General features: G+C 45.5%; 1 protein-coding gene across 1 annotated transcript in view; it reads left to right on the forward strand.

Annotated features, from left to right (window-relative positions):
* TTC9 (tetratricopeptide repeat domain 9) overlaps positions 1-27,615 on the forward strand; it is a 32,050-nt gene extending 4,435 nt beyond the window's left edge. The window contains exons 2-3 of the mRNA XM_090271072.1: positions 22,266-22,448; positions 26,382-27,615. Of these exons, the coding sequence (XP_090127198.1) occupies positions 22,266-22,448; positions 26,382-26,461 (263 nt within the window). The 3' untranslated portion in view covers positions 26,462-27,615. The remainder of the gene's footprint in view (positions 1-22,265; positions 22,449-26,381) is intronic.
* The last annotated feature ends 289 nt before the right edge of the window (positions 27,616-27,904 follow it).

Genomic DNA, 27,904 nt, shown 5'->3' on the forward strand with positions numbered 1-27,904 from the left:
GAGATTTTTGTTTGTTTGTTTTACCAAAGGAGCAGCTAATATTCATTGGTTCTAATTGAAGCCCAGGATGGGGCCTAGAGAAGCCACATTGGGGAAAGGCCTAGGAGGGAACCATTTAATCAGTGCTTGTAGACATGACTTATAAAGCTATGGGACCAGGCCCAGCTGCATAATTTGTGAGGCCCAGTGCCAAATGGAGTTGTGGGACTTCTTGATCAAAAAGCAGAGGAGAATTGTCATTAAAGGTCTGAAAAGAGAAAGCTTTTTTCTTTCTCTCGTATTCTCTCTCTCTCTCTAGTTGACATGGTGTTTTTATTTGCTATTTAATGTCAATATATGAACATTAAAATTTTAAATTATTGGCATGAATTTTAATGTTCATCTTTATACTGTGAGATACCACTATCAAATGGAAATATAAGAGCACTTAGCTTGTATATAGAATCATATAAATTGCACAATTCACATTTTGTAGCTTATATGTGCATATGTAGTTTTTTTCTTGTTAGAACAGTGGAAATGCTGACAAAAGAAACTCAGCTGTTTTTATTTCACTTCTTTGTATGCATACTTTATGTACACACTTTCTGCCAAGCTTGGCTTTCTGATAAGTAAGAAGAGGAAAAGGAACTATAGGTTACCCTAGTCTTCCTTTCTATGTCATTATGTTCAGCCGAAGTAGTTGGCTAGTAGAAGGAAGTAACATTAGTAGGAAAGGATGTGATGGGGCTGCTAGGTCATTTGTATTTCTTAGAACACTATTGCTTTCTTTCTGCATTTGAAGCAATTTCTGGACTGAATGGAAAGCATAGCCTCTTGGGACTGTTAGCATGCCTGCTTGCTTACACTCGAGTTGGGCCCTGCTGAACGTTCATGCCTTGTGGATTCACTGAAATTCTGTGCTCGTGGGGCATCGTGGCTGCTATATGCGAATGGGGCTGCACAGAATGGTGTGCCTCTCTCTTCCATTCACGGTCCTGCTCCATTGTCCCATCAGACTTCACTTATAAAACACAATTTCAAAGGTAAAGTTATTAAGAATTTTACGAAGGCAATAGCACAGCATTAAGCCAAGTACAGGGTCCTTCTGTACATGCACCCTATGTGACTGCCTCAGTCACCCACCCTTGAAGCTGGCCCTCAGTGGGACACTAGAAGATGAGTGGGTGAATACAACTGAAGTGGGCAAAATTAGATATAGACTCTGAGGCAGATTCTAAGACATAGGGCACTCAACAGAAATTGATGTGGAACCAAAGAACCAAGCATAAAGAGAGATGCATTACAAATGCAAGAACCCATTGGTGGAAAGGAGGTCAAGAGCTAGAGACAAGCGGTAACCTGGTAGCCAGAAGATGAGTTGTTGGAGTAAGAATTGGTCAAAGTAAGAGGAAAGAACAGGGGCTTCATGCTGAAATGCTCAGGCATATCTTGCCATCTGGGTGGGAGAACTTGACTGGCCAAACTATTGTTCATCTGAGGCCATTCCTTGGGCAGCACCTTGACCAATAAATCTTCAGCCTGGAAATGTAGCTTCTAAGACCACCTTCAGAAAAACAGGATGTGAGAATGGAAACTTGTGGAATGCTTTCAAAGAAAGAACATTGTGACTGTAGACTTTGGGCAGAGTTTCTAAAGTGGGTTTATGAAGTTTTTTAGTTTACTTCCAAGGGAAATGAGTTGGATGAGTCTTAGCTAGAAACTCTTTAGGACATCTTGAAGTCAGAGTTTCTATAGCCACATACATGGAGTGCCCATCCAAGGCAAGAGGATGTGGCTGCAGCACAGACAGGAAAGCTGAGATGTTTTCTCCTTCCAGCTCTTCTCTTTCCCTGCCAGGTTGTGCCTACTCCAAGCAGCTAGGATGAAACCCAGATGTTTCAACAAAGCAACCAGCAATTTCCTAATTAACATAGAGGAAGCGTGACTTGGTGAACAGGGACTTGAACTTCAAGTTCTGTCTCTAATGTGCTGGGTGCCTTGGGTCAAGGAATTTGACCTCTTGGGCCATGGTTTTCTTCTGATTTATAAAAACCAAAGGTTAGATTCCAAGATCCCAAAGATCCTTTCCAGCCCTGAAAAGAAAAATTCTCTCTAGATGTGAAAGCAATCTGGCAGCAACATCTGTCACCCCCTTGATCACCAGTATTGATTAGGCTGATCTGGCTGGCTAGGCGGGTGTCCCCTTCTTCCATCACTGCTCCATGTGCATCCCTCTGGAAGTCACACACTGATTGAAGAGGAAGACCTTACCAGCTAAAGGAGGGTCATTCTTCAGTCAAGGGTATATGAGTAGCCATATTCCCCTGCTAGAGCCTCCAAACAAACTCTCGAGGTCTGTTTGTAGGAAAACATAGGGTAGTCAAACTTCCAAGACTCCAGACACATCCACATGAGGCACTGCATGTGGCAGTGTACCTTTCTTTAAAAAAAAAAAAAATGAAGAAGAAGAAGAAGAAAACTCTCCACGCCCTACTTTATGAACACTGTGGCCCTTACACAGAATGGGGTAGTTAGTTCTGTGTGTGCTGATATAGACCAGTCTCCAAAATCTGTTATTACATGAAAAGAAAAAAATGCAGAACGGTGTTTAATACGATTCCCTTTGTGTAAAAAATATATATAAACTACCATAAGTATATATGATAGTACAGTGTTCACATTCAAGAAGATATGAGCAGTGCCCTCATGACAGTCCTCTGGATCTGTCTCTTGCTTCTACAGTGTTTGGGTGGAAGAGACCTAGGGACACCCCTTCTTCCAGCCCCAACCACCTTCCAACAACCTCTTTTCCAGTCACCACCATCAGAACCATCTCAGCCATCCTCAGCCTCTAAGAGCAGCCAACACCATTTTTTGAGCTTAACTCCTTATTGCTGAGCAATGATGAGTTCCCAAATTCCTCATAATTATTCCACTGAGGCAGAGGCCACCTGGTCAATCGGCACCTGCTGGCCTCCTGCACCTACCTTTCTCCGGGCTTCTATTTTGACTGCAACGTCCTGGCTCTGGAGGGCCTGGGCCTCTTCCATGAGGGCCCCGGGCATCTCTTACAGATGCAAAGCTAGTGCCATGGCCAACCTGTGACCTTTCGGTTTGCAGGCCAGCACTAAGTCCACTGAGTCGCATCAGCCAGGCCCTTTTGGATCTGCTTGCCCTGGGTACTATCCACACAGACCCTCATCTCTGTGATTTTGTGGAGAGCCACTTCCTGGATGAGGAGGTGAAACTCATCAAGAAGATGGGAGACTACCTGACTGATCTTCTCAAGCTGGTCAGCCCCCTGGCTGGGCTGCACTAATGTCTCTTTGAAAGGCTCACCCCAAGCATGACTAGGAGCCTTTGGAGCCCAGAGGCCTTTGAGAGGCCCCTCTGCATTGCCCTGGTGTCTGGCTTTTGCCTGAGCCTCTCACGGCAACTTTTTAAAAAGTGTGCTTTTAACCAACCTGGAGCTCTCCCCCATGCATTGGACCAAATGGAGACGATAAAGATTTTGCAGGAAAAAAAAAGCAAGAGAGAGATTATCTGAAATCATACAAGTGAAGCTGTTAACTGCACTTCAAAAAGGGACTGGGAGGAAGAATTGAGAGAGACTAACATTTTTGTTATTAAGATTGTATTGTTTTTAGAGCATTTTAAGATTCACGACAAAATTGAAGAGAAGGTTGAGCATCGGCTTGCGAGTCAAGTGTTGCTGGTTTGATTCCCAGTCAGGGCACATTACTAGGTTGCATGTCAGGTCCCCAGTTAGGGACACGAGTGAGAGGCAACCACACAGTGATCTTTCTCTCCCTCTCTTTCTTCTTTCCCCTCTCTCTAAAAAAATAAAATTAAAACAAATAAATAAATAAATTATTTAAAAAAAAATTGAAGAGAAGTTACGGATTTTTAAAATTTTCTTCCTTTCCCCACACATGCATCATAGCCATTATCAACATTCCTCACCAAAGCGGTACATTTTGTTACAATTGATGAACCTGTCCTGACACATCATAGTCACTCGAGCCTATGGTTAACATTAGGGTTTACTTTTGTGTTGTCCATTCTATGGGTTTAGACAGATACATGACATTTATCCATTGCTGTGGTATCACAGTGTTTTCACTGCCCTAAAAATTCTTCTGTGCTCTGTCTATTCATCTCTTATTCCCCACCCCATCTACTGGCAAACACGAACTTCTCCTTTTTCTGTCTCCATAGTTTTGCCTTTTCCAGATGTCATGTGGTTGGAGTCATATAGTATGTAGCCTTTTAAGTTTGGCTTCTTTCATTTAGTAATGTACACTTAAGGTTCCTCCATGTCTTTAACTTTTTATTTTAAATCTTTCACTAGTGTTTGACTTTTCTAACTATATGCAGTATTGCTTTTAAGTTTTAAGAAAAAATAATGACAAAATTTTCTGTGTAGAGAAATTATGGCTAGTTTTGCTTTCTTTTTATTTTCCCGAAGAAAACCCACCTAACCTTATAATTTTTAATGCCATTCTGGATATTAGCTATACCTTGTTTATCCTTGTCTTATAGTAACACCAAAGATGTCAAGCAAAATTATCTCAAACTTTCTCTTTACATCCCATATAGGACTCACCCCCTTTCTGCGGTGGCCACTACCCCAATCCACATACAGAGGTAGATCCTGGCAACATGGTAACTAACCAACAGTAAGGGGACATCCTTCTAGACTCAGTAGCATGTTAGTAACAGTTTGACTCTGCTGGTAAGTCAGGGAAGAGTTGGGTCAGAGCTGTGATGTAGCCTGGTCCTGAACATTGGTGATAGGCCTCTGCTGTTAACGAAGGGATGGGATGGATGCTCAGCATCCAAGATGCTTGCTGGCCCCTGAGTCTAGGAAATCCTGCCTGTCGGTGGCTCAGACACAGCAGCCAGAGAGCATCAGAAGGAAACTCACTCACTCGTAGAATCTTTACTGGACACTCACCATGGCTCTTCACAGGCTAAATCTAAATCCTTTTTGTTCTCCTCAAAACATGGCACAGGCAATGGGAACCAGGGTTCTAGCCCAGATTATGCTGCTAACTTGTTCTGTGACTTTGGACACTCCCATCACACTGAGCTTCAGTTTCCCCAATGTAAACAGTGCGTGTTGGGTCAGATACTGTGCAAGTCTCCCTCTAGAAGAGTTCAACTATCTAGGATTTTGAAGGTCATGTAGGCCCCTCCCATCTTGACCTTTCTCTCAGGTAGCAGCCAGATTTGGGAAGGAAACAGGATCTGGCTGCCAGGATCTAGCCCTGTGGTGGATTGGGGTGGTGGCCACTGCAGAAAGGAGGATGAGTCCTATTATGGGATATTAAGAGAAAGTTTGGGATAATTTTGCTTGACATCTTTGGTGTTACTATCAGACAAGGATAGACAAGGCATAGGTAATATCCAGAATGGTATTAAAAATGATGTTTATTCCAGTTTACTGGTGTGTGCTTACAAATAATCATTAAAAGATCGCAACTTAGATTTCCAAGGCAACCCTTGCAAATTTGGGGGTAGACCAAAATAAGGTTGCAGCCTCCCAGGATGATAGCATCAGACAGAGGGTCTCTGAGAGGTACCAGGGCAGGGCTTGGGAGCCTATATACAATTATTACCTGTATCCCAGAATCTAAATTAGTGGCACCAAATACCAAATATTACCTATTGCTGCTATATCTTCCCAGGTTATTCCAAAATTCAGACTTTGATTGTGATCGGGCAGTCATTCACCATTAGAAACCTGGCAATACTGGCTACATTAGACCAAGAAATCCTGGTGGCAAGAAGAAGAAAAAAACATAGATGATCATGTCACCTGTGAATAAATAGACTTTTAATTCTTTCTTTCCCTAAAAAAAGAAAGAAAAAGAAGCTTTTAATAAATGGACTGGCAGGACCAAGAGTTTCAGGGAACAGCTGCTGGCTAAGTCATAGCATCTCAGAGAGTTGCTGCCCTTGGCCCAAGGCTGGCGATCCCTGAGGATGCACATTGCTCGAGCAGAGTCAGAACTCAGCTCCTTTCTCAAATGGACCTGTACTGCCAGGTTGTGCAAGCAACTCAGTCTCAGGGACTTGTGTCGACTCTCTCCTGATATCTATAAAAGGAGAGGACTGCATCCCTGTGTGTGCCAGTGAGGACAAGAGGGAAAGCTGAGGACGCAGAAGAGCAGACAGGCAGCAGACCTAGCCCCAGGAAACCTGTGGGGCAACGTGGCCCACTGGAAAAAACTTTGCTTAGCATAAGAGGATCCGGGTTTGAATCCTGACTTCCCATCAACTCCTTTATTAACCTTGGACAGCCCAATCTCTATAACCGCCTGTTTCCATTACGGCATGGAAGTAATAACATGCACCACATGGATTGTGATGGTGAGTGAAATTAAATGGTGCGTGTGCACATGCCTTGCACGGTGCCGGGCACATAACAGATGCTTAATAAGTGATGGTTACATGTAAATATAGCTCGTACTCCAGTAAGTACTAAGGCAGGAAGGTATGTAAGAGGCGAGGAGGAAAGGACTTAGCAAAGGAAGCTCTGGAGGCCTATGGGAAGTAAGTAAGCTCACAGAGGAGGGCAAAAGACGGGTCTGGGAAGTTTTACCTCCCTAAGTGGCTACAGGATAGAGGGGGTGAACAAGGTGTGAACCAACAGCTTTCAGTGTGGTTGTCCCCTACCTGGTGCATTCCTGGGCCCAAGGGGCTGAGTGAATAAGTGACCCATCCGGCTTCCTCTGAAGGGCAGCTGAGCTCCAGCAGAACCAAAGGCTCTTGGGCCAGGGGATCTGTGCCTGCTTCCAGCTTCTCAGGATATAGGTCAGTCCAGGAAACACTTAGAAACTGCTGGGTTCTAGGCAGACCTGTCCCTGGCCTGAGATTGTGCAAGCGAATAAGCCTCAGTTAGAAGGCGTTTGCTCTCAGCCACTTTCCTCGTTCTGCCCCCAGGGTTCTCTGACCTTTTCTTTGAACTGAACTGAGTGGTGAAAGAACCTCGGGCTCTCTCACAAGTCAGACCAGTTCAGACTCTTGAGAGCGGAGAATGAGGAGTTGCTGGGAAGAGAAGATGCATGCTGTGATCAGTGGAGTTCCCTAGGGAGCTTGACAAGCAGGAAGCTCCCTGGTGGGAAGGGGAAATGGAGGAAGTCAAGGCCTCAGTGAGAGGGACGCAGGGACAGGGGGAGGCTGCCAGGCTGGCGGCCTCGTGTTTGCTCTGCCTGTCCTGGTGTGCATGTGCTGGTGCCAGCTTACCGAGCCTCTTGGTGTCAAACGAGGAAGCCCCTGTCTGGACCGGGGGTCCCGCACCTGAAAGCACTAGCAAGTGTGTCCTTCCTCCCAGGGGCTCCTCCGCCATGCTGCCCAGCATCCTTTCTCGAGCCTGGGTTTCCCCAAGGCAGAGCCCCATGAAAAGGCTGTGCTTTCTGCTCAGGAAACCTTCAGATGCCTCTTTAAACTGACTTCAGAGAGAGAAAAACATTGATTTGCTGTTTTACTTATTCATACATTCACTGGTTGATTCTTGTATGTGCCCTGACTGGGCATCGAACCCACAACCTTGGTGTATTGGGATGATGCTCTCACTAAACTGAGCTGCCCGGCCAGGGTGGGCAGGGGTGATTTTTAAAATAGTTTTTCTAATTACAGAAGTAAAACATCATAATTGCAATGATAATTGAAAATAAATGAAATTCAAAGAACAAAATAAAACTCAACCTGTCATTCCCCCATCCCAAGATGCCCACTCTTTCCTGTCTGGGTTTATTTCCTTCCCATCTTCCTCCTATGTGGACGTAAACATGTATATGTAAACATCAGCCAGCCCCCGTCAAGGTCTACCTTTCTCTAGTTTATTTATAAAAGAACAGGGTTTGTCTCACATGGGTTTCCACTCTTGGAAACCCCGGTCTCCTTTTGAACCCCCTCTGCCTCCACAGGAAGCTGCTCACTCAACCTGCATGTCAACCAAGGGCCAGTTCTGTTTCCCCCTGTTACTTCCTCCCTTTCATGTTCCCTGGCGCTACATCAGGCTGTAGAGGCAGACGAGATTTTACTGAAGGTTACAGGATACAGAAGGTATTTACATCTCAAAAATTGTATATTCAAAATTCTTCTTCAAAAAACTCCTCTGACCATCAGACTACCAGGAATTTCTTATTGCCTTCTCACCTTGTTTGGCAGGTTCCAGCCACCTATAAAATAAAAAGCTGGAGGCCCTTTTCCCCTCCAGCCCCTCTCCACATCTTAGGTTCTGCTACCCTCAAATTCCTGTCATTTCACACCCAGAGCAGCTTGGCCATCTTCTCATCTACCTCATTTTCCTCCAGCTGATCTGAAAGCAGTTGATGAGGGTATTCTTAAAATAAGGTAATTTCTTCCCTTAAGAGGAATTCTGATGCCTGGTATTACAAATTCATCTCTCTCTCTCTCTCTCTCTCTCTCTCTCTCTCTCTCACACACACACACACACACACACACACACACACACTCACACTCATATTTTCCAGAAGATGCAGGTTGTACTGTACAAACTTTTACAACCTTCATTTTCCACCAATATTTTCCACGGAAAACATTTTCTTAGTGTCATTATGTATTTTTCTACAGCATGATTTTAATGCCTGTGTCATGTTCCATTATACCAATGTCCTGTTATTGATTTAACAAATTTCCTACTGATGGGTATCTAGGTTATTTCCAACACTTTGCTATTGTGAACAGTGCTGCCACAGAGAAGCCACAGAAGTGCTTCTTCTGCCACTCATGTGCCTGTTAACTAACTTGTCCCCAGATATAGCTGGTGACATGATGGGTATTCTGGTGTCATGGAGCAATGGTGGGAGAGGCAGTGGGGACAGGAGAGATGTTTGTGGGGCCACAGAGAAATGGCAGGAGAGGTATTCCTTAAAGTTCAAACAGAGAACAGGATGGAATTTTGGCTTCTGAGATTTTTTTCCCCATACTGGCTCAGAATTCCTGCCAATGGGCATGACATGTGTCCTTGGCCAGAGCCTACAAGGAAAAGATCATATTGAGCAATAGATTTCTTCTGAATATTTCTGGGCATATACTCATTATTACATTCCAAATGGCCCAGCTGGCCCCTTTTAAGTCCCACTTCCAACATAAGAAAGGTGTGTTAATGAAGACTCCAACAGAAATAATCCCGTCCTACCCTCCTACTACTCCCGTCTCTCTCTGTATATACCACATTGAGATCAAGAGTGAGAGGGGCCATGGATGGGATGGGTAACTGGTAAGGATGCTGACATAACACCAGGTCTGTGCCTTCTCTTAGGAACAGTGGCACGTGGCAGGCACCAAAAAACTGACCTCACCTCAGGCTTTGGCATTACAACTGCCTTGAGCAGATTCCCATATTCCTTAAAAGAATAGCAACATAAGCCTTCAGCTCTTAAGATTTTTAGATTAGCTCTTTTACCTGACACCTTGACAGTTCAGTACTAGCCAACAAAGGGTCAACATCTCTTGAATGCTTTCCATTTTCCTCCCAAAGCTCCAGGCACAGGCCATGATGAATGAAGCCTCATGGGATCCGTTTAATAAGAGTCTCTGCCCAGAATTGTGCAGAGATGGTGAGAGGGGTGCAGCAGGCCTTGTCTGAGCCATGCTGGAGCACCGTGGGCATCCAAGGGAAGAATTCAGAGGGTGGGAAAACAAAGAGCAACTTGGGAATGGTGAAAAGAAGGGATCTCCAAGGACAGTGCTGCTTAAACAGAGAACACAAAAGAAATACTTGTCAGTGTGCTTGAATCAGGTGCAAGATGTGCAGGATCAGAAGAAACAGGAGGTCAGACATGAAAGTGAATGGAATTGGAGGAGATTCGGTCCACTAGATAAAGCCAGGGCAGTAGTGGGAGAACTCTTCATCTGGGTGCCAGGCCAGGCAGGGATGGCATGAACAAAGACACTGCCACCCTCCGTTTGTCATAGCTTCTCAGGGCCTTGGGCTGGGCAGAGACCTTCAGAGATCAGTGTTTCCACTCTACCACCAGCTCTGCAGGAATGGAACCAACATGTGACTTGGCCTTAGACAAGCCTGGTTCTTTCCCCACAGGTCAAATGGCCTCTGCATGTCACTTAACTTCCCCAGACCTCCAGAAGCTTCTGGGAGCAAGGCTAATGATACCTGTTTCTCAGAGTCACTGTGCAGGTCAAGTGAGTTGTAAACCACCACATAAATGTTAGGTGTTGCTACTTACTGAGCACACAATATCTACAAACCACTATGATGTGGTTTCACTGTGTGGGGATTTGAATATGCCTGACAGATGCTTGTTTGGAAGGGCAAAGAAGACATGTTTCATTAATAACTGCAATGATGGAAATCTCCCGATCCTAGTATGTGGCTGTGAAAAATAATGTTATTCTTTGGAAAACCAAAGGGTCCACTGGGTGATCATACCTTGTTAGAAAAAGACTATCCAACATGCTATGTGCAAGCATTACCATTAGGTGGGAATGTGCTAAAATCCACAGGTAACAGAAAAATAATAATTTCTTAGCAAGTTAGAAATAGAAGGAAAGTACCTGATCTTTATGAAGAACATCTACAAAAAAAAAAAAAAGAAAACAACAACTAAAGCTAACATTGTACTTAATAGTGAGAGACTGAATGCTTTCCCTTGTGACCCAGGAATTGTACTCTTAGCATTTATCCTAGAGAAATGAAAGCTGTCCATGAATGTTCATAGAAGCGTTATTCATAATAACCCCAAACTGGAAGCAGCCCAGATGTCTTTCATCAGATGAATGGTCAGATGAACCATGGACATCCATGCCAGGGACTACTACTTGGCAATGAAAAGGAATGGACTACTGATCCATGCAGCAACTTGGATGCATCTCAGGGAGATCAGGCTAAGAGAAAAAAAAGTCAATTCCAAAAGACTTCATACTGTATGGTCCCATTTATATAACACTTTGGAATGCCAAAATTTTAGAAATGGAGAACAGATTAGAGGTTGCCAGGGGTTAAAGATGAGGTGCAATAACAGGACAGACACAGATGTAGTTATAAAAGGGCAACAGGAGGGTCCTATGGTGATGGGACTTTCTGTACCTTAACTTTGGAAGTAGAGGAACCTACATATGTGATAAAGTCGTGTATTACTAAACGCATACATACTCTAGTTCAAGTACAGTCAAGTAAATCTGAATAAGAGCTGTGGATTGTATCAGTGTCAATATATGTAGTCCATATATTGTACTGTGGTTTTATAAGATGATACCATTGGGAGAAAACTGGGTAAAAGGCATAGGGGATCTCCCTGTAGTATTTCTCACAATTGTATGTTAAGCTACAACGACCTAAAAAAAAAAAAAAAGGTTCAATTAAAAACTGTATTGTGGAGGTTCGTTTGCAAGCACCAAGTAAAATAGGTGCTGTTTCAGGAAGAAACCAGAGATGTGTCAAGTCAGCTGTATTAGGGGAACAGTAGGCTGTCAATGAAATTGGAGATCTTGGTGGTTTTAGAACTTAAAAAAAAATGTTGGTGGAAACTCTGCACTTGGTTTCTTTTTGGATGCACAGGAACAAGTAGGGTAGAGGGTTCTGCAGTGTTCTATAGGAAGTTTCCAGATGAGACTTATACATACAAAGTGAACACAGTCTGGCACCACGGGGTCTCACACATAAGCCTCACAAGAATCAGAACTCAGGCCTCAAAACTACCTAATGAAGGAACTGAGTTAAAATTCAGTATAGGCAGTTGAGTGCCCTAGGAGGGCAGTGTGCATAATGCTTAAGAGCACAGCCTTGGGTGCCAGAAGGTTTAGGTTCAATTCCTAGCCCGGACTCTTATTAGCTTTGTGGCCTTGGGGAAGTGACTGAACTTCATTGAGCCTCGGTGTTTCCATCTGGAAAAGGGGAAAAACACTAGAACCTCAGTGTCTGGCCCATTCATGCTTAATAAAAGTGACCTGCTCTTACTCTTATTCCCCTTCTAGGAGGATGGATGAAAGCCCCCTAGAGGTGCCAGGCTAGATGCTCTTGAGCTCATCATGGAGCACCTCAGCCTTCTGCTTCCCCATTTCCCTGGCCTGGGCTCTTCTTCCTTTCTGGTGAGAAGTCTCCAATCACTAAGAAGTGGACAGCCTAACATGCCACAAGCTGACTGTCTGAGAAAAATTGTTTGCCCACACATGTAGATTTTCCACCTTTAGAACTTGGCCATCTGGGGCCTATTTGCCTAGTGGGTAATCCTGGAGCTCCCCATGGCTGTCCTGGGTTCTCTTAGTTTAACCAACTGAATGATCCTTAAGAAACATATCCAAAGTGCTAGAATATACCAGCTCAGGGGGTAAACATGCCCACCCGTAAGAGCCATTTGGGGAGTTATTAAAAATGTGGCTTACTGGGCTTCACCTTAACCCTCAGGAATCTGCACATCTGCATTGCTGGGCATGGGGTTTGGGACTGTCCATGTTAAATAAGCTTCCACAGGTGCTTTCATGAGAAACACTTGTTGATGGGGTTCTGCTAAGATGTCAGGGCCTGGTGCTTGGGAGGCACTGACTTTTTCCATGCTGCCAATAAGCCTTCAAGGAAAAAGGTAGCTAGCAACCATAATTATGTACCTTCATTTTCACCTACTTCAACACTGAGACCCTGAGAAGGGAGGAGTTTTAACTCAATGACACATGAGTGAGTGCCAGCGCTAGGGACATGGCCTTGAGTCAACTAGTTCAGAGGCACCAAACCTGGACAGCGACTTCTTCGCTAAAATAGTTGCCTCTTCCCTCATAGGTTATCTCGTGCCCTCTAGACGCAGGAAACAGACTTATTGATTTCCCTGCCACTCTGGGTTTTAGGGCTTCTAGCTGTCCTTGATATTAGATGATATCGGGCATGTTCAGGGTGGTATGGCTGTAGACTCTCCTGAATATGAGGACTCCAGAGAAGCCCAGCCACTTTGGGTCCAACCCCCCCACCCCACCCATAGCTGTCAGCCAGATCCTGGCTGTGGAATCCACTCATCCATTTTTGATGAGAGAAAGGGCTGAGAGGATGGAGCAGGCAGCACAAATGTTTGGGGTGAGGAGGGGTGGGGGTAGAACCAGCTGTTGACTCAGAGGCTGTCTAACCTGTGAGAAGAAAACAGGCCCAGACCCTCACCCCATTCTTTCCCCCCACCCTCCTTTCCTGGCTGCAAAGCTGCTTTTGCAATGTTCTTTGCATGTACCCCCCCCCCATCCCTAATAGGGTATAGGCACCTTTGAAAGGAAAACTGGTGAGTAAAGCCAAGCATCAGGACTAGGTTTGGGAGACATTTGTGGCAAGTGTGAGTTTACGTACATCCTGGACCATGAAACAAAACTGAGAAATCAAAAGAAGAGAATTGTTTGCAGACTCCAAAGGCAAACACTTGTGTATGCAAAAGAGGCCACCAGAGCTTTCCTGGAGAGGTGAAATTGAGCGGTCACTGCAGCCCTGGAGACGGGGCCTCCTCAGTAAATGTTACCCTCATTTTACTGTACACTCTATTTTCCCATGGCTCTGCCATCGAGAAGCCTTTCAATCACCCCCAAAATGTATCTGACCTAGTCTTGAAATCTTTCTTTACATTAAGCTGTAGCTTCACATGTGTATCATACCTTGTGTGTAGGACTCAAAAGGGAAATTCTGCCTGACGAAAGTACATGTTGCTGGAGAAACCATATTTAACCAATGCTTTCCTGAAGAACTAGCATTTATGGGAATCAGTTTGAGTACCCAGCACCGTGTGAGACTCATAACATATTAATTATCTCATTTTATCATCACAAGGGCTCCCACAAAGTGGGTATCATATCCATTTAAAACATGAGAAGAGCAAGACCCAGAGAGATTAAGTAACATGCCCAAATGCCTGGGCTAGTAGGTGGCAGAGCTTGGCTTCCAGCCCTGGACTTTGTCTCCAGATCCACTATTGATGTTCAGCCAGGACACCCCAGGACTGGCACAATACTGTGTGCCGATTCAGTTTGGTTATAACCTATACCAGCAGTTCAATACTCTAAATGCTCCCTCTGTCCAGACCCGGGCTCCTTCTACTTTATTACTAGGTTGTTGCCCTTTGAAATGCATTTGGAAACCAATTTTAAAAATCTAGACTTCCGACCACGATGGAGGCCTTGACAGACATGCTGGGTCACCCTCCACAACTAAGAAGGAATACAACTACCTCAAAACTAGAGACAACCAGAAGTTCCAGAAAGTCAAGCTGCATGGAAGTCCAGCAAACAAAGATATAAAGGAGAAATACTCATCCAGACAGGTAGGAGGGGTGGAGCCAGGGTAGAGAGGACGCGGTGTGGTGGCAGCGGCAGCGGCAGCAGCAGCAGCGGCAGGCCAGCAGAAAGCGCAGCCACACGTTTTAAAAAGTGGGAAGGGACAACTGGAGAATGTTCCCAGCACCCAACCAGACCACACAGCCCACAGTCCCAGTGCCAGGGAAAAACAAGCCTCATTGCTTCTGACTGTGAAAACCAGTGGGGGTTGGGGCGGAGGAAGAAACTGCCAGTCTCTCAGCAAAGTCCGCTTGTTTAAAGGGCCCCCACGGTCCTAGAACATCCGAAGACCCACCCACTCTGGGAACGATGTATAGGGCAGCAACTAGAGAGGCGCCAGTCCCATACAAAAGTGGGAGATGTGCCTGGAAAAGGGGCAAGTGCTGAGCAAGGAGCACTGTTCTCTCTCTGACCCCTCCTCCACATACAGTGCCACAATGTGGTGAAATGGGTCGCCCTGTACTGACGAATACCTAAGGCTCTGCCCCTTACAATGTAACAGAAGCGACAGCTCTACCTAAGACACAGAGGCACACAAACACAGGAGCCTGTCAAGATGAGGAGACAGAGAACTATGGCCCAACAGGGGGAACAGATCAAGGTTCCAGTGGGAGAGCTAAGCAACAAGGAGATAACTAACCTAACAGATGCAGAATTCAAAACACTGATAATAAAGATGCTCACAGGCTTGACAGGTATGGTATGCTTGAGTATGGCAAACGCATAACAGAAGAAGTGAAGGCTATGCTAAGTGAAACGAAGGAAAATCCACACAAAACCAATGGTGAAGGAAAGAAAACTGTTGTTCAAATCAATGATTTGGAACATAAGGAAGAAAAAAACAGTCAAGCAGTACAGAATGAGGAAACAAGAATTGAAAAAAATGAGGAGAGGGGCAACGTTAAAAATGCCAACATCCGAATCATAGGGGTGCCAGAGGAGAAGGGGAAGAGCAAGAAATTGAAAGCTTATGTGAAAAAATAATGAAGGAAAACTTCTCAAATTTGGTTAAGGAAATAGACATACAAATCCAGGAAGCAAAGAAGCTAGACCCAAGGAGGACCACAGCAAGACACATCATAATTAAAATGCCGAAGAGTCAAGATAAAGAGAATCTTAAAAGCAGCAAGAGAAAAGCTGACAGTTACCTACAAAGGGGTGCCTATAAGACTATCAGCTGATTTCTCAAAAGACACTTTGCAGGCAAGAAGGGACTGGCAAGTAGTATTCGATGTGATGAAAAGCAAGGACCTACAACCAAGATTACTCTATCCAGCAAAGCTTTCATTTGGAATGGAAGGACAGATGAAGTGCTTCCCAGACAAGGTAAAGCTAAAAGAGTTCATTATCACCAAGCCATTATTATATGAAATGCTAAAGGGATTTATTTTAGAAAAAGATCAAAACTATGAACACTAAAATGACAACAAACTCACAACTATCAACAACTGAATCTAAAAAATAAAAACAAAATCCAACTAAGCAAACCAGAATAGGAACAGAATCATAGGTATGGGGATCATTTGGAGGGTTATCAGCTGGGAGGGGAAGGGGGAGAAATGGGGAAATGGTGCAGGGACTAAGAAGCATAATTAGTTGGTACAAAATAGACAGGGGGAAGTTAAGAATAATATAGGAAAGGGTGAAGCCAAAGAACTTATATGCACAACCCATGGACATGAACTAAGTGGGGTGGGATTGCTAGGGGAAGGGGGTTACTGAGCAAAGGGGGAAAAATTGGGACTACTGTAACAACATAATCAATAAAAAAATCTGGTAAACTTTTGGGAAAACTTCCCTCTGTAATGTAATAGCTACCTCTTGGTCACACCTCCCAGAGGAATGACCAACAGGGTGTATTAGCTTCCCAAGGCTGCTGTAACTAAGTACCACAGACTCGGTGGCTTAAAATAACAAGAATGTATTGTCTGCCGGCTCTGGAGGCCAGCATTCTAAGATCAAGGTGTTGACGGGTGATTTTTCCTGCTGTCTGTGAGGGAGAATCTGTTCCTCGCTCCTCTCCTGCCTTCTTGAGACCTCAGGCGTTCCTTGGTGTGTGGATGGCCGTCTTCTCCCTGTGTCTTTTCACATTGTCTCTCCTGTGTGTGTCTGTCTCTGGGTTCAGATTTCTTCCTTCTGATAAGGACTCCAGGCATTTTGAATTAGGGTCCAGTCCACCCTAATAACCTAATTTTGACTTGATTACCTCTGTAAAAACCCTCTCGCCAAATAGCTTCATATTCTGAGGACTCCAACATACCTTTTTGGGAGGACACAGTTCAACCCATAACACTGAGGCAGCCTCATAGAGTAGGTTCCTTCTGCTCACTCCTGGCCCCCAATGCCCCCCCTTGCCCCCATGCAGCCCGTGCCTCCCTTCTGTTCAGCAGGTGAGGGCAAACTACAATGAATCAGCTGCAAACTGATGGCTACAGAAACTTGTTCCTCTCCTGTCATCCAGTTTCCCTTCATCTCATGCCAATGAGTGGCACTGTGCCCTGCACGCACCAGGAAGAACAGAAAACAGGAGCCAGAGCCATGAGAACCTGACATGGTTTAGCCTGAGGTCTCAGTGTGGCTGCTTTGGGGAACACCAGATGATTTCCTTTGTGTGAGGGCATGAGTGTGCAGCTCTTTCTCTAACTTTTCCTACCACAGACCCCTTAAGAAAGCCTGCTGGTCGTTTCCATAGAAACATACCCTCAGCACCCAAGATGGACAGTGGAAGAGGAATTGCTGCATGGGAGGGGTAGTTGGAGATCTGCAGCCCTTATTCTTGTCCCCCCAAATCTTCCTTTCTCTTGTAAGTTGCACTGGCCACCACTGCTCTCACCATCTCAGGCTCAGGGAAGGCCATTGCTCTCCTAGCACTTCTTCCCAAACATGAAGAGAAGCTTGCCCTAGGTGTCCACAGCTTGGCTGATTCTAAGCCGCAATATTTATTCTGTCTTGTCAAAAGACTCACAGTCCAGGAGGTTAGTAATGTTTCTTTCAAAAGAGCTTGTTGATGTGCTTGTCCTGGTGACCGCGTCCATCTTCATGTGGATGGGCCTCCCCACCCTGCACCCCTTCTGGGCTGAATGAGCACAGCTTTGAATCCAAATATACACTCAGTTGAAGTCATAGATGGGAACAAGCTCCCTCTCCATCCAGCCTGAGACCTGCCTTCCCAAGCCCACAGCCTCCTCTGCTTGAGACTGTCTCACATGTGGTGCTTACACCCTTCAGGGAAGATCCTGCCCCAGAGCCTTATCTTGGAAAGACCACATCAGAACAAAATCCAATCTCTATGCAAAAATAAAAAATAAAATAAAAAATAAAAAAATCTCCCCATAGCAGGAGACCATTGCATGACTGCTCTATCAGCTCTGACTGTCATTCCCAGCAGAAGATGCCTCCCCGTAAGTAACAGGGAGAAGAGAATTCCTTTGAAAGAAGAACAGAAATTATTTAGTGAAATGCAGGCCCCTCTTTTTATAGATAGGAAAATGAGATCCAGGGAGGGAATGTGATTTTCCTAATGCTGGCTAGTGGCAAAGGTGGGGCTAGAATCCAGCTCTTCTGATTCCCGGCCCATTCCTCTTTAAAACATTGATCCATGCTATATAGCGGAGGACAGAGACTGTCATCTTATAAACTTTAATTCAAATAGACACCAGGTTACAAACAATGGATGAACAGCCCTGGATCATCAATGCATCCACAGTGATGGTCCTGGATGAAGGGCTCTACCCACATGGATGTCACAACAGGGGGAAAGCATTTCAGGGGCTCCCTAATGCTCACCAGTTCTATCTCCCATATGGCACTTAAGTTAATCCCTCTCTCCTACCTCCACTTGAGTCAACCTAGTCACCATCATTTCATCATACAAATCCACTCTTGCCCCAAGAATAAAGTCTCAGATCCTCAACAGGACTGTAAGAGTCTATGCGTTGGCTTTGTCTTGCTTTCCCAGCTTCTCCTGGCTCTGCCCAGAAAACGTTTTCTCCTTTCCCTCTACATCAGTGACCCTCTAACAGGGGCGATTTTACCCCCTAGAAAACATTTGACAATATCTGGAGACACCTTTTTTGGTTGTCATACTGGCCTCTAGTCGGTAGAAGCCAGGGACATTGCTAAACATCCTACAAGGCACAGGGCATCCCCCTATAACAAGAAATTATCCAGCGTAAAATGTTCATAGCTGAGGTTGGAACTCATCTTAAATACCACTTCTTCCAAGAAGCCCTCCCATGGTACTTTATACTGGTAGAGTGCTCTTCCCTCCATTTATACCTGCTCCTTCACGGCTCTAGGCACATGGGAGTATCTAAGGTAATGTGACATCTGCCTTCCTCCCCCTACCATCCATCAGCTCCAAGATGCAGTGTTTGGTTCATCACTTGATCCCAGTGCCCTGTAAGCTGCCCAGTACAGTTTGGCATCACTTTTTGCCTTGATGACCATGGAACACAGAAGGTAGTTTACACAGGTGACCTGTCCAAAGGCTTCGAATGCAGCCTCACAAGACACTCATGGTCAAGAGCACAGTGTTAGGAGCCTTGCAGAAGTGGGTGGACCTCATAATTCTACCACCTCCTAGTTGGGTAACCTTTAGCAAGTTACTTAATTTCTATGGAGCTGGGTTTCATCCTCTGTAAAACAAACAAACATAAAAATAGAACCTGTTTCATAGAGTTACTGTGAAGATTAAAAGCCATAGTATATCTACGGTATGGAGTAGCACCTCTGACATAGTATAAGGGATTAAAACTGAGATGAAGGCACAGCTATGGGACAACCTGACCTGTTCTAAGTGTCCACTGCAGCCCCTGGACCCTGGTTAATGGGCACAGGGACGGGGAAGGAACGTCAGCAAACTGCTGGTCAACCTCTCCTTCTCAACCTTCTCAGCTCAAAAATGTGCCTTCGGAACATCTCCGTTTATTTAGCCCATGGGTTTGTTATATGGATCCCTAATAGCTCCTCAGCCAAACTAGAGCAGTGCCTAAAAATTACCTGTAGGTAGGGTTGAGGGCAGCTTTCCAGATTCTCTTACCCCCTCCACTTCAGACCCTCTTAAGAGCTCTGGCCTGGCACCCCTACCATCCCTGGGTCCTTATCTGGATGGCAGCGCATTTGGACCTGAGCTAACTCTAGATTTCTCTGTCTTCCTGGGCTCTGCCTCTGGTGCCAGCAGGGGCTCCACACCCTGTAAGCTGCCTGGCTCACCTCCCACCAGGTCTGAACCCTGGCCCCCACCCATGTATCACAGTTCCCGCCAGCTCTGTAGGGGAGTTAGAGACATTTTCACCAAATGTGTCCCAGAAATTGATTGCTGTCTGTTCCTTTTGCTCTGGGGGAGGAGGGATCTTTTCCATTTCCAGGCCTCTTTGCTCCCCCAGCACCCCCCCCCCCCATTTTAGATGTTAAAAAACTGTTTTTTTAAAAAAAACGAAGGTTCATATCCTAGACTACTCAGGTCAGCAAACAGAAGTGTCTGTTGGAAGGTGGAGGGCTGGACGGGGAGAGGCAAGATCACATCAAATGGGGCGTGGGGAAGCTACAAACAGGAAATCCTTTAGCTCTGGGAGCAATCCCTCACAGGTAGCAGCCAAAGGTTCACACGCAGGAACCTCAGGACAGGAACCCCTCCCAGCCTGCTGAGCAGGGGGTGGGGAGCAGGAGGGGCGCTAGTGGCATCAGCTCAGTGGGGATAGTCTCATGGCGTGTCAGCAGATAGAGATCGTCTGTGACCACAGCCGCCCACACCCAGGCCCCCAGGTTAGCAGCTGGTTGCTTCAGTCGCTTTGGTCGACTTGTTTGACATTCTACCCTGTGGCCAGCGAAACCTGATGGGTCAGTTTCTAGATCTGGGCCCATTCTCTTCCACTTCCCTGGTTCTCACACCTTCTCTGGGAAAACTGTGGTTCACCTCCTCCTCACACTGAAAAAAGATGTGTTTTGTTTTGTGTTGCCCACAATACCCCAGGAACGGCCTGGTCTCTTAATCAGCCATTCTGATCCCTGGGAAGTTATTTAAAGGATCAAAACAGCTGAAGTTAGGCCCCTGAAGATTAAACTCAGTGACTGGCCTCTATCTGAGGATGGTTCTTCCAAAGAAGGGGGAGCCCTCTCTCTCACCCCACACAACCAGGTCTTGGCGGGAAGGAGCCATTTTGCCTCCTAACTCTGTTTTTATTTGCTTAGTAGAAGCACACCTGTGCCTCCAACTCTCAGTCCATGCCTATTTAGTATTTGAGTGATAGAGGGGAAGTGGAGGTAGGTCAGCAGGGCTGGGATTGGGGTGAGGCAAGTGAGGCTCCTGGGGTCCCAAGTTTTGGGAGGTGACCACTTCCAGGCTCATACAAGTTTCCTCACCCTGGTCCCGGCCCTGTGGCTGATCCGTGAGAGAAAGCTTCAAGGGGAGATAGCAGACTGTGGAACAGAAAGGAACGCCCCATAGGCACCTGCCAGCCTTCACTTCCTCGTGTCCATGGGGGAGGGGAGAGGGACGACTCTATGGGGCCAGGCACTAGCCTATCAGAAGGTCTCTGCCACCAGAAATTGCAGAGACAAACATGTATGAAAGAGGACTTGAAGAAAGTCAGAGACAGTTGTCCTTGCAAGGGGTCAGGGCTGAAAAGAATTATAATAATATTAAATAACACTTTGGGTACTTACTATGTGCCAAGTCATGTGTTAAACACTTTATGACCATGATTTTATATAATCCTCCCAACAACAATTCAATAAAGAACTTGGGCTCTGGAGTGAGACAGCATGGATTTAAATCTCAGCCTCGCCATTTTCATAATGTGTGTGACCTTGGGAAATTACTCAAGCTCTGAGCCTCAGCTTCCTCATCTGAAAAATGGGAATAATAGTAGGATCTGCACCATAGTATTCCAAGGATTATATTAGGTCATGTAAGTAAAGCAATGAGGCAAGCACCTGGCACAAGGTAAACACTAGACAACTTTTAGCCATGGTTACTATTGTGATTGCCTCTTGTAGCTTATTCCTAGGGATGTCACAACAAAGGTCTCACAAACTGGCAACTTAAACAATAGAAATTTATTGTCTCACACTTCCGGAAGCTAGGAGTCCAAGGTCAAGGTGTTGGTAGGGCCAGCTCCTTCCGTGAGCAATGAGGGAGAATATGCTCGATGCTTCTCTCCTAGCTTCTGGGGCTGGTTGGCTTGTAAATGTCTCCCTATGTCTCTTTACATGATCTTTCCTCTGTGTGTCTGTCTCAGTGTCCAAACCTCCCCTTTGTCTTCATCCATTTCAGCTGCTATAACAAAAATACCATAGACCACATGGCTCCAACAACAACCCCTTGTTTATCACAGTTCTGGAGGCTGAGAAGTCTAAGATCAAGCCACTGGGAGACTCGGGGACCTGCTTCCTGTTCCTTAGATGGCTGTCTTCTCACTGTGTCCTCACAAGGCAGAAGGGGTGAAGGAGCTCTCTGAGGTCTCTTTTATAAGGGCACCAATCTCGATCATGAAAACTCCACCTTCACCTCCCAAAGGCCCCACCTCCATATTGGGAATTAGTTTTCAACACATGAATTTTGGGGCAGGGGGAGGGCATAAATATTGAGCCTATAGCATCCTTTTTATAAAGACATCAGTAATATTGGATTAGAACCCACCCTAATGACCTCTTTGTAACTTGATTACTTTTATAAAGACTCTATTTCCAAATGAGGTCACATGCAGACATACTAGGGGTTCAGAATCCAACGTATCTTTTGCGGGAGTGGGGAGGCACAATTCAATCCATAAGACTAAGTAGCTTGCTCCAGGTCACACAACTTGTTGGTGATGAAACTGGGCCCTATAACCCAGGATTATTTGATGACATAGTTCATGGCACAAACCCTCATGTAAAGCCCCAACACTCCTAAACCTTCTCTGGTTGGGGAGAAAGAACCAAAGAGAGACATTCAGAGCCTACTGTTGTGTGTTGATGGCATTTCCCCTTCTTTCTCTCTTCTTTTATAGCCTGCCTGCTCCAGGCTGAACTGGTAAACTATGAACGAGTCAAGGAGTATTGCCTCAAAGTCCTGAAAAAGGAAGGGGAGAACTTCAAAGCCCTTTATCGGTCTGGTGTGGCCTTCTATCACCTTGGGGACTATGACGAAGCACTGTACTACCTGAAAGAAGCAAGAACCCGACAGCCAACAGGTAAGGCAAAAATTGATGTTTTCTAATTGTCAGTCCCCCTCTGGCAGCTCCTGGGGCCATCTCAGTGAGATGGACAGCTTTCATGGTGTAGTCCAGGCAGACAGAAAAATGGCAAATTAGTGGGCAGCTGAGTGCTAGGACCTGGAATGAGGAGAGCAAACAGTTCATGCACTTGGCTGGGGTCCAGGTTCCAGGGAGCTTGGGTGCATCTTCTCTCAAAATACAATATAATTTTTTTGTTTTCTCCAACCCAGAATCCAGCTTTCTTCACTTGTTCAATAAATACATATTGAATTCTTATAATGAGCCAAGATTTGTGCTGGGCACCAGGGATGTGGCCCCTACTTTTGCAGAGCTCATAGAGTTGGCAAGACAGAATACAAAGGAATAATTTTGGTGCTAAGCCCAGTATCTTCCAGAAAGCATGCTCTGACTTCCCCAATCAGATCCCATTCCTTAGAATGCACATTATCTGTACCATTTGCTTAAATTCATATCCATAGCTCAGCCAGTCATTCACTCCACAGATACTTATTAAGTAGTTACAATGGCCCAAGAACTACTCTAGGTGCTGGGTAGATAGCAGTGAACGAAAGAAAGTTGCTACCTTCAAGGAGTTTATCTTATAATGGAGGAAGATGGACTATAAGCAAATGGACAAATAGATAATGTAATATTTAGTAGCATTAAGTGCTATGAAGTAAATAAAGCAGAGTAAAAGGATCAAGAGTACATGGGGTGCTATTGTAGACCTGGTGGTGAGAAAGAGCCTCTCTGAAAAGGTAACATTTCAACAATGATTTTGACTTGATGTTGTTCATGTGGCCGATTTTTTTAGATGCACTTCTCCTTTCAAGAAGTCTTTAAGAACTTTGGTATCAATTTGCAAATATCCAAATGTATACTTTTTTCTTTATTTGTGTCAGGACACTAATCTCTTTCTTTTTATGTGTTGATTAGTTTTCTGTATATCCATCTCGTTCCCCCAACTGTACTGTAACCCACTAGAGGATTCAGAACTGGATTCATTTGACAGAATTTTCTTTGACACCTACTATGTGCCGGTACTGTTCTGGATGCCATGCCCCTGGCATTCTTTGCATATTCTACAGCATTCATTTCTACTTCTGGAAGTAAACATCTCAAGCAGCCCTGTCACTCTTAGGTGCTGGTATGTGCAGAGCTAAGCAGCTATTCCATGTCATGCCCTGCTCCCTAATTTAAGAACTGGGATTGGGATTTCTGGCCAAGATGGAGGCATAGACAGATATGCTGCGTCTCCCTCCACAACTAAGACAACTAGAGACAACCAGAAGTTCCAGAAAATCAAACTGCATGGAAGTCCAACAAACAAAGATATAAAGAAGAAATACTCATCCAGACAGGTAGGAGGGGCAGAACCCAGGCGGAGAGGACACGGTGTGGTGGCAGGGGCAGGCCGGTGGAAAGCACAGTTACACGTTTTAAAAAGTTGAGAGGAACACCTGGGGAGCACTCCCAGCTCCTCACCAGACCATGCAGCTCACGGTCCCAGCACCAGGGAAAATCAAGCCTCATTGCTTCTGACTGTGCAAACCAGTTTGGGTTGGTGCGGAGGCAGAAGCTGCCAGTCTCTCAGCAGAGTCTGCTTGTTTAAAGGGCCCTCACAGTCCTAGAACGTCCTCAGACTGACCCACTTTGGGAACAACAGCCAGGGCAACAGCTAGAGAGGCACCGGTCTCATACGGAAGTAGGAGAAGTTACTGGAAGAGGGGCGAGTGCTGAGCAGGCAGCATTGTTCCCTCTCAGACCCCTCCCCAAAATACAGCACCACAACGTGGTGAAATAGGTTGCCCTGTACTGACAAATCTCTAAGGCTCTGCTCCTTACAATGTAACAGGAGCAACAACTCTACCTAAGACACAGAGGCAAACAAATCCAGGAGTCTGTCAAGATGAGAAGACAGAGAAGTATGGCCCAAAAGGGAATGGATCAAGGTTCCAGTTGGGAGAATTAAGTGATGAGGAGATAGCCAACCTAACAGATGCAGAGTTTAAAACACTGGTGATAAAGATGCTCACAGGCTTGACAGGTATGCTTGAGTATGGCAAACGAATAACAGAAGAAGTGAAGGCTATGCTAAGTGAAACAAAGGAAAATCCACACAAAACCAATAGTGAAGGGAAGACAACTGTTGTTCAAATCAATGATTTGGAACATAAGGAAGAAAAAAAACAGTCAAGCAGTACAGAATGAGGAAACAAGAATTGAAAAAATGAGGAGAGGCTTGGGAACCTCTGGGACAACTTTAAAAGTGCCAACATCCGAATCATAGGGGTGCTGGAAGGAGAAGAGGAAGAGCAAGAAATCGAAAGCTTATGTGAAAAAATAATGAAGGAAAACTTCCCAAATTTTGTGAAGGAAATAGACATACAAGCCCAGGAAGCATGGAGAGTCCCTCCTGGGCAAGCTGGACCCAGAGGGGACCACACCAAGACACATCATGATTAAAATGCCAAAGGTGAAAGATAAAGAGAGAATCCTAAAAGCAGCAAGAGAGAAGCAGAAAGTTGCCTACAAAGAGGTCCCTATAAGACTATCAGCTGATTTCTCAAAAGACATTTTGCAGGCAAGAAGGGACTGGCAAGCAGTATTCAATGTGATGAAAAGCAAGGACCTACAACCAAGATTACTCCATCCAGCAAAGCTTTCATTTGGAATGGAAGGGCAGATGAAGTGCTACCCAGACAAGGTAAAGCTAAAAGAGTTCATCATCACCAAGTCACTATTATATGAAATGTCGAAGGGACTTACTTAAGAGAAAGGAGATCAAAACTGTGAACACTAAAATGACAAACTCACAACTATCAACAACTGAATATAAAAAATAAAAACAAAACCCAACTAATCAAAATAGGAACAGAATCATAGGTATGGGGATCATTTGGAGGGTTATCAGCTGGGAGGGGAAAGGGGGAGAAATGGTAATATCATGCAGGGACTAAGAAGCATAATCACTTGGTACAAAATAGACAAGGGGAAGTTAATAATATAGGAAAGGGTGAAGCCAAAAAACCCATGGACATGAACTAAGAGGGGTAGGATTGCTGGAGGGAAGAGGGGCACTGGACAGAGGGGAGCAAAGGGGAAAATATTGGGCCTACAGTAACAAGATAATCAATAAAATATTTTTTAAAAAGAACAACAAAAACAAAAAACAAAAAACTGGGATTGGGGGATAATTCCCCAGTTTGAGATGAGGTGTTCAGTTCTACTTGTGAGGAGAAAAATAAGACAATGAAGCAAAGTCATTTAAAACTCTTTAATTTTAATACATTACATTCAACTAATATTTCTTTATCATTAGATTAAGCACTTTTAAACTAACCTATTTTGGTCTTTACAGCAACTTCATGAAAAAGGTATTATGACCCAGGGCAGGCAGGCCTTGGAGTCTGATGCATCACATACTATGTGTCTCCTTGGGGGCCTTATTTAACCTCTCCAAGGCCCAGTTGTCCCCATTGTCACGGTGAGGATGATGCTACATACCTTGTATGAGTATAATGAGGGTTAAATGGGATAAAAAAAGTTAAAAACGTGACATGTAGTAGGCATTCAAAAACAGAGGTTGTTTCTTGCAGAAAAGCACAAGGCTCAGCGAAGTTGGGGGTTTAACTCTAAATAGAGAGAGCCTCCGCTAATGGTGCCGAGGGGAAAATTCCTTCTCCTCTCCTTTGCTTGCCGTCTGTGGGGGAGGGTGACTTGTCCACACCTCTAGGGGAGGCCATGACGGAAATGTCGACATCCTGGTCGCCCGCTCAGCCGTCCTGGGCCTTGGCTGAGCGAGTGCGGCCTGGCCATGGTCTGCGGACACAACTGTGGATGGTTTCTATGTAGATCCAAGGGTTCCCCTCGCCAAGTGTCCCCTAAGGAGTGTTTCTCTCTTCACAGACACCAACGTGATTCGGTATATCCAGCTGACAGAAATGAAGCTCAGCAGATGCTCCCAGAGAGAGAAGGAAGCCATGTAGCAACACCTGTCTGGAGTTGCACCTGCGCCGAACCTGGACTTCCAGGCATCCCCTGGTGGAGAGCCCCGCCCTGGCTTCTGGTTCTTTCTCTCCACTTCTTCCATCAGCCCCCCACCTCTCAACTCTCTGCCTACTCCCAGTGTGAAAAGAAGGAGATGCAAATTGGAACTGGTGGGTTGCCCCGACAATGGAGGTATCCTCTTCTGTGTTAGGTCAGACACTGAGAGGGACCTAACTTCTGCGGGGACAGCCAGGGAGGACTCTCACAGGCCAGGAGTGCCTGTGCTTCTGACAGAGACAGAGCCTGGCAGGGGTACCGTCCCCAAGGCAGCAGGCACAGAGCCCATGGCTGGACCCTCCACACCTTTCTGACAGGCCAGAGCATCTCGAGGCAACAGTGAGGAATCCAGGCATGGGACAAGCACCATAAGCATTGGTTAAGCCAGGCGAGAGACCGTGAATCTGTACACTGGATTTCCCCACCCCCTCAGCAGTAACCTCAGCCCCTGCCTCCCGCCCTCCCTCCCTTGTTGTCTTGGCTTGTGCTTTCTTCTCTCCCCCTCGGGGATCTGAGCCTCTGCCAGGATTCACATGCCATTGAAGCCCACTCTCAGTGCCCTCTGGCAACTACACATGCCATTTTCCCACCCTCACCTCCCTGCCCCCAGCAGGCACCCTGACAGCAGAAGGGCAGGGTCAAGCGGGCCAAGGGTTGACCACGTAGGTGATGGGGGAGGGGAGAGATGACATCTAGGGAAGGGAGATTGTATAGACTGGGGGACTGAACTGTGGACTAATTAAGTACAAATAAAAATAAATTAACAGGCAGCAGTTCCTGTCATTTCTGTGGGAAGCAACCCACTCCCCCACTTTTACTCCCTCCCCCAACTCACTCGGAGCTACTTACAGCCAGGCAGGAGGGGGCTTCCCCCAAAGCAATGGGCCGTTTGTCCAGCAGCATACAATGTTGGCTGCTGCCTTTGTGCTTTTAGAGTAGGCTGGGGTTGGGGAGACTGCCCAGGGACTTGGCTTTGTGGGACTTCGTGGGACTCGTACAGCCTCTTTTTAAGGACATTAGCTGGACTCAATATCTAGCACAGAGAATGTGTTCAACAAATATTTGTTGAGTGAATAAACTATGACTGCAGACTGGCTCTCCTGCCTTAAACTAATTTTATCCCGGCCTCGTCTCTTGACAGCTATGCTCCCTATGCCATGTTGCTTCAGTCAAATAAGAAACATTTCCTGAGGGCTTATCACTTGCCTATCATTGTGCAATACGCTGGGGGACACAGGATTTAGTCCCAGTCTTAAAGGAGGTGGAAGAGTTGAGAAATATTCATGTGAGATTATTACCAACGACACCTTTAATTTATATGATGCTTTAAATTTTTCAAAGCACTTTCATGTATTTTTTGTGTGATTAGTGAAAGGGACAGTATT

The sequence above is a fragment of the Furipterus horrens genome, unplaced genomic scaffold, assembly GCF_987537825.1.
Source record: "Furipterus horrens unplaced genomic scaffold, mFurHor1.1.pri manual_scaffold_3, whole genome shotgun sequence".
NCBI classification, from domain to species: domain Eukaryota; kingdom Metazoa; phylum Chordata; class Mammalia; order Chiroptera; family Furipteridae; genus Furipterus; species Furipterus horrens.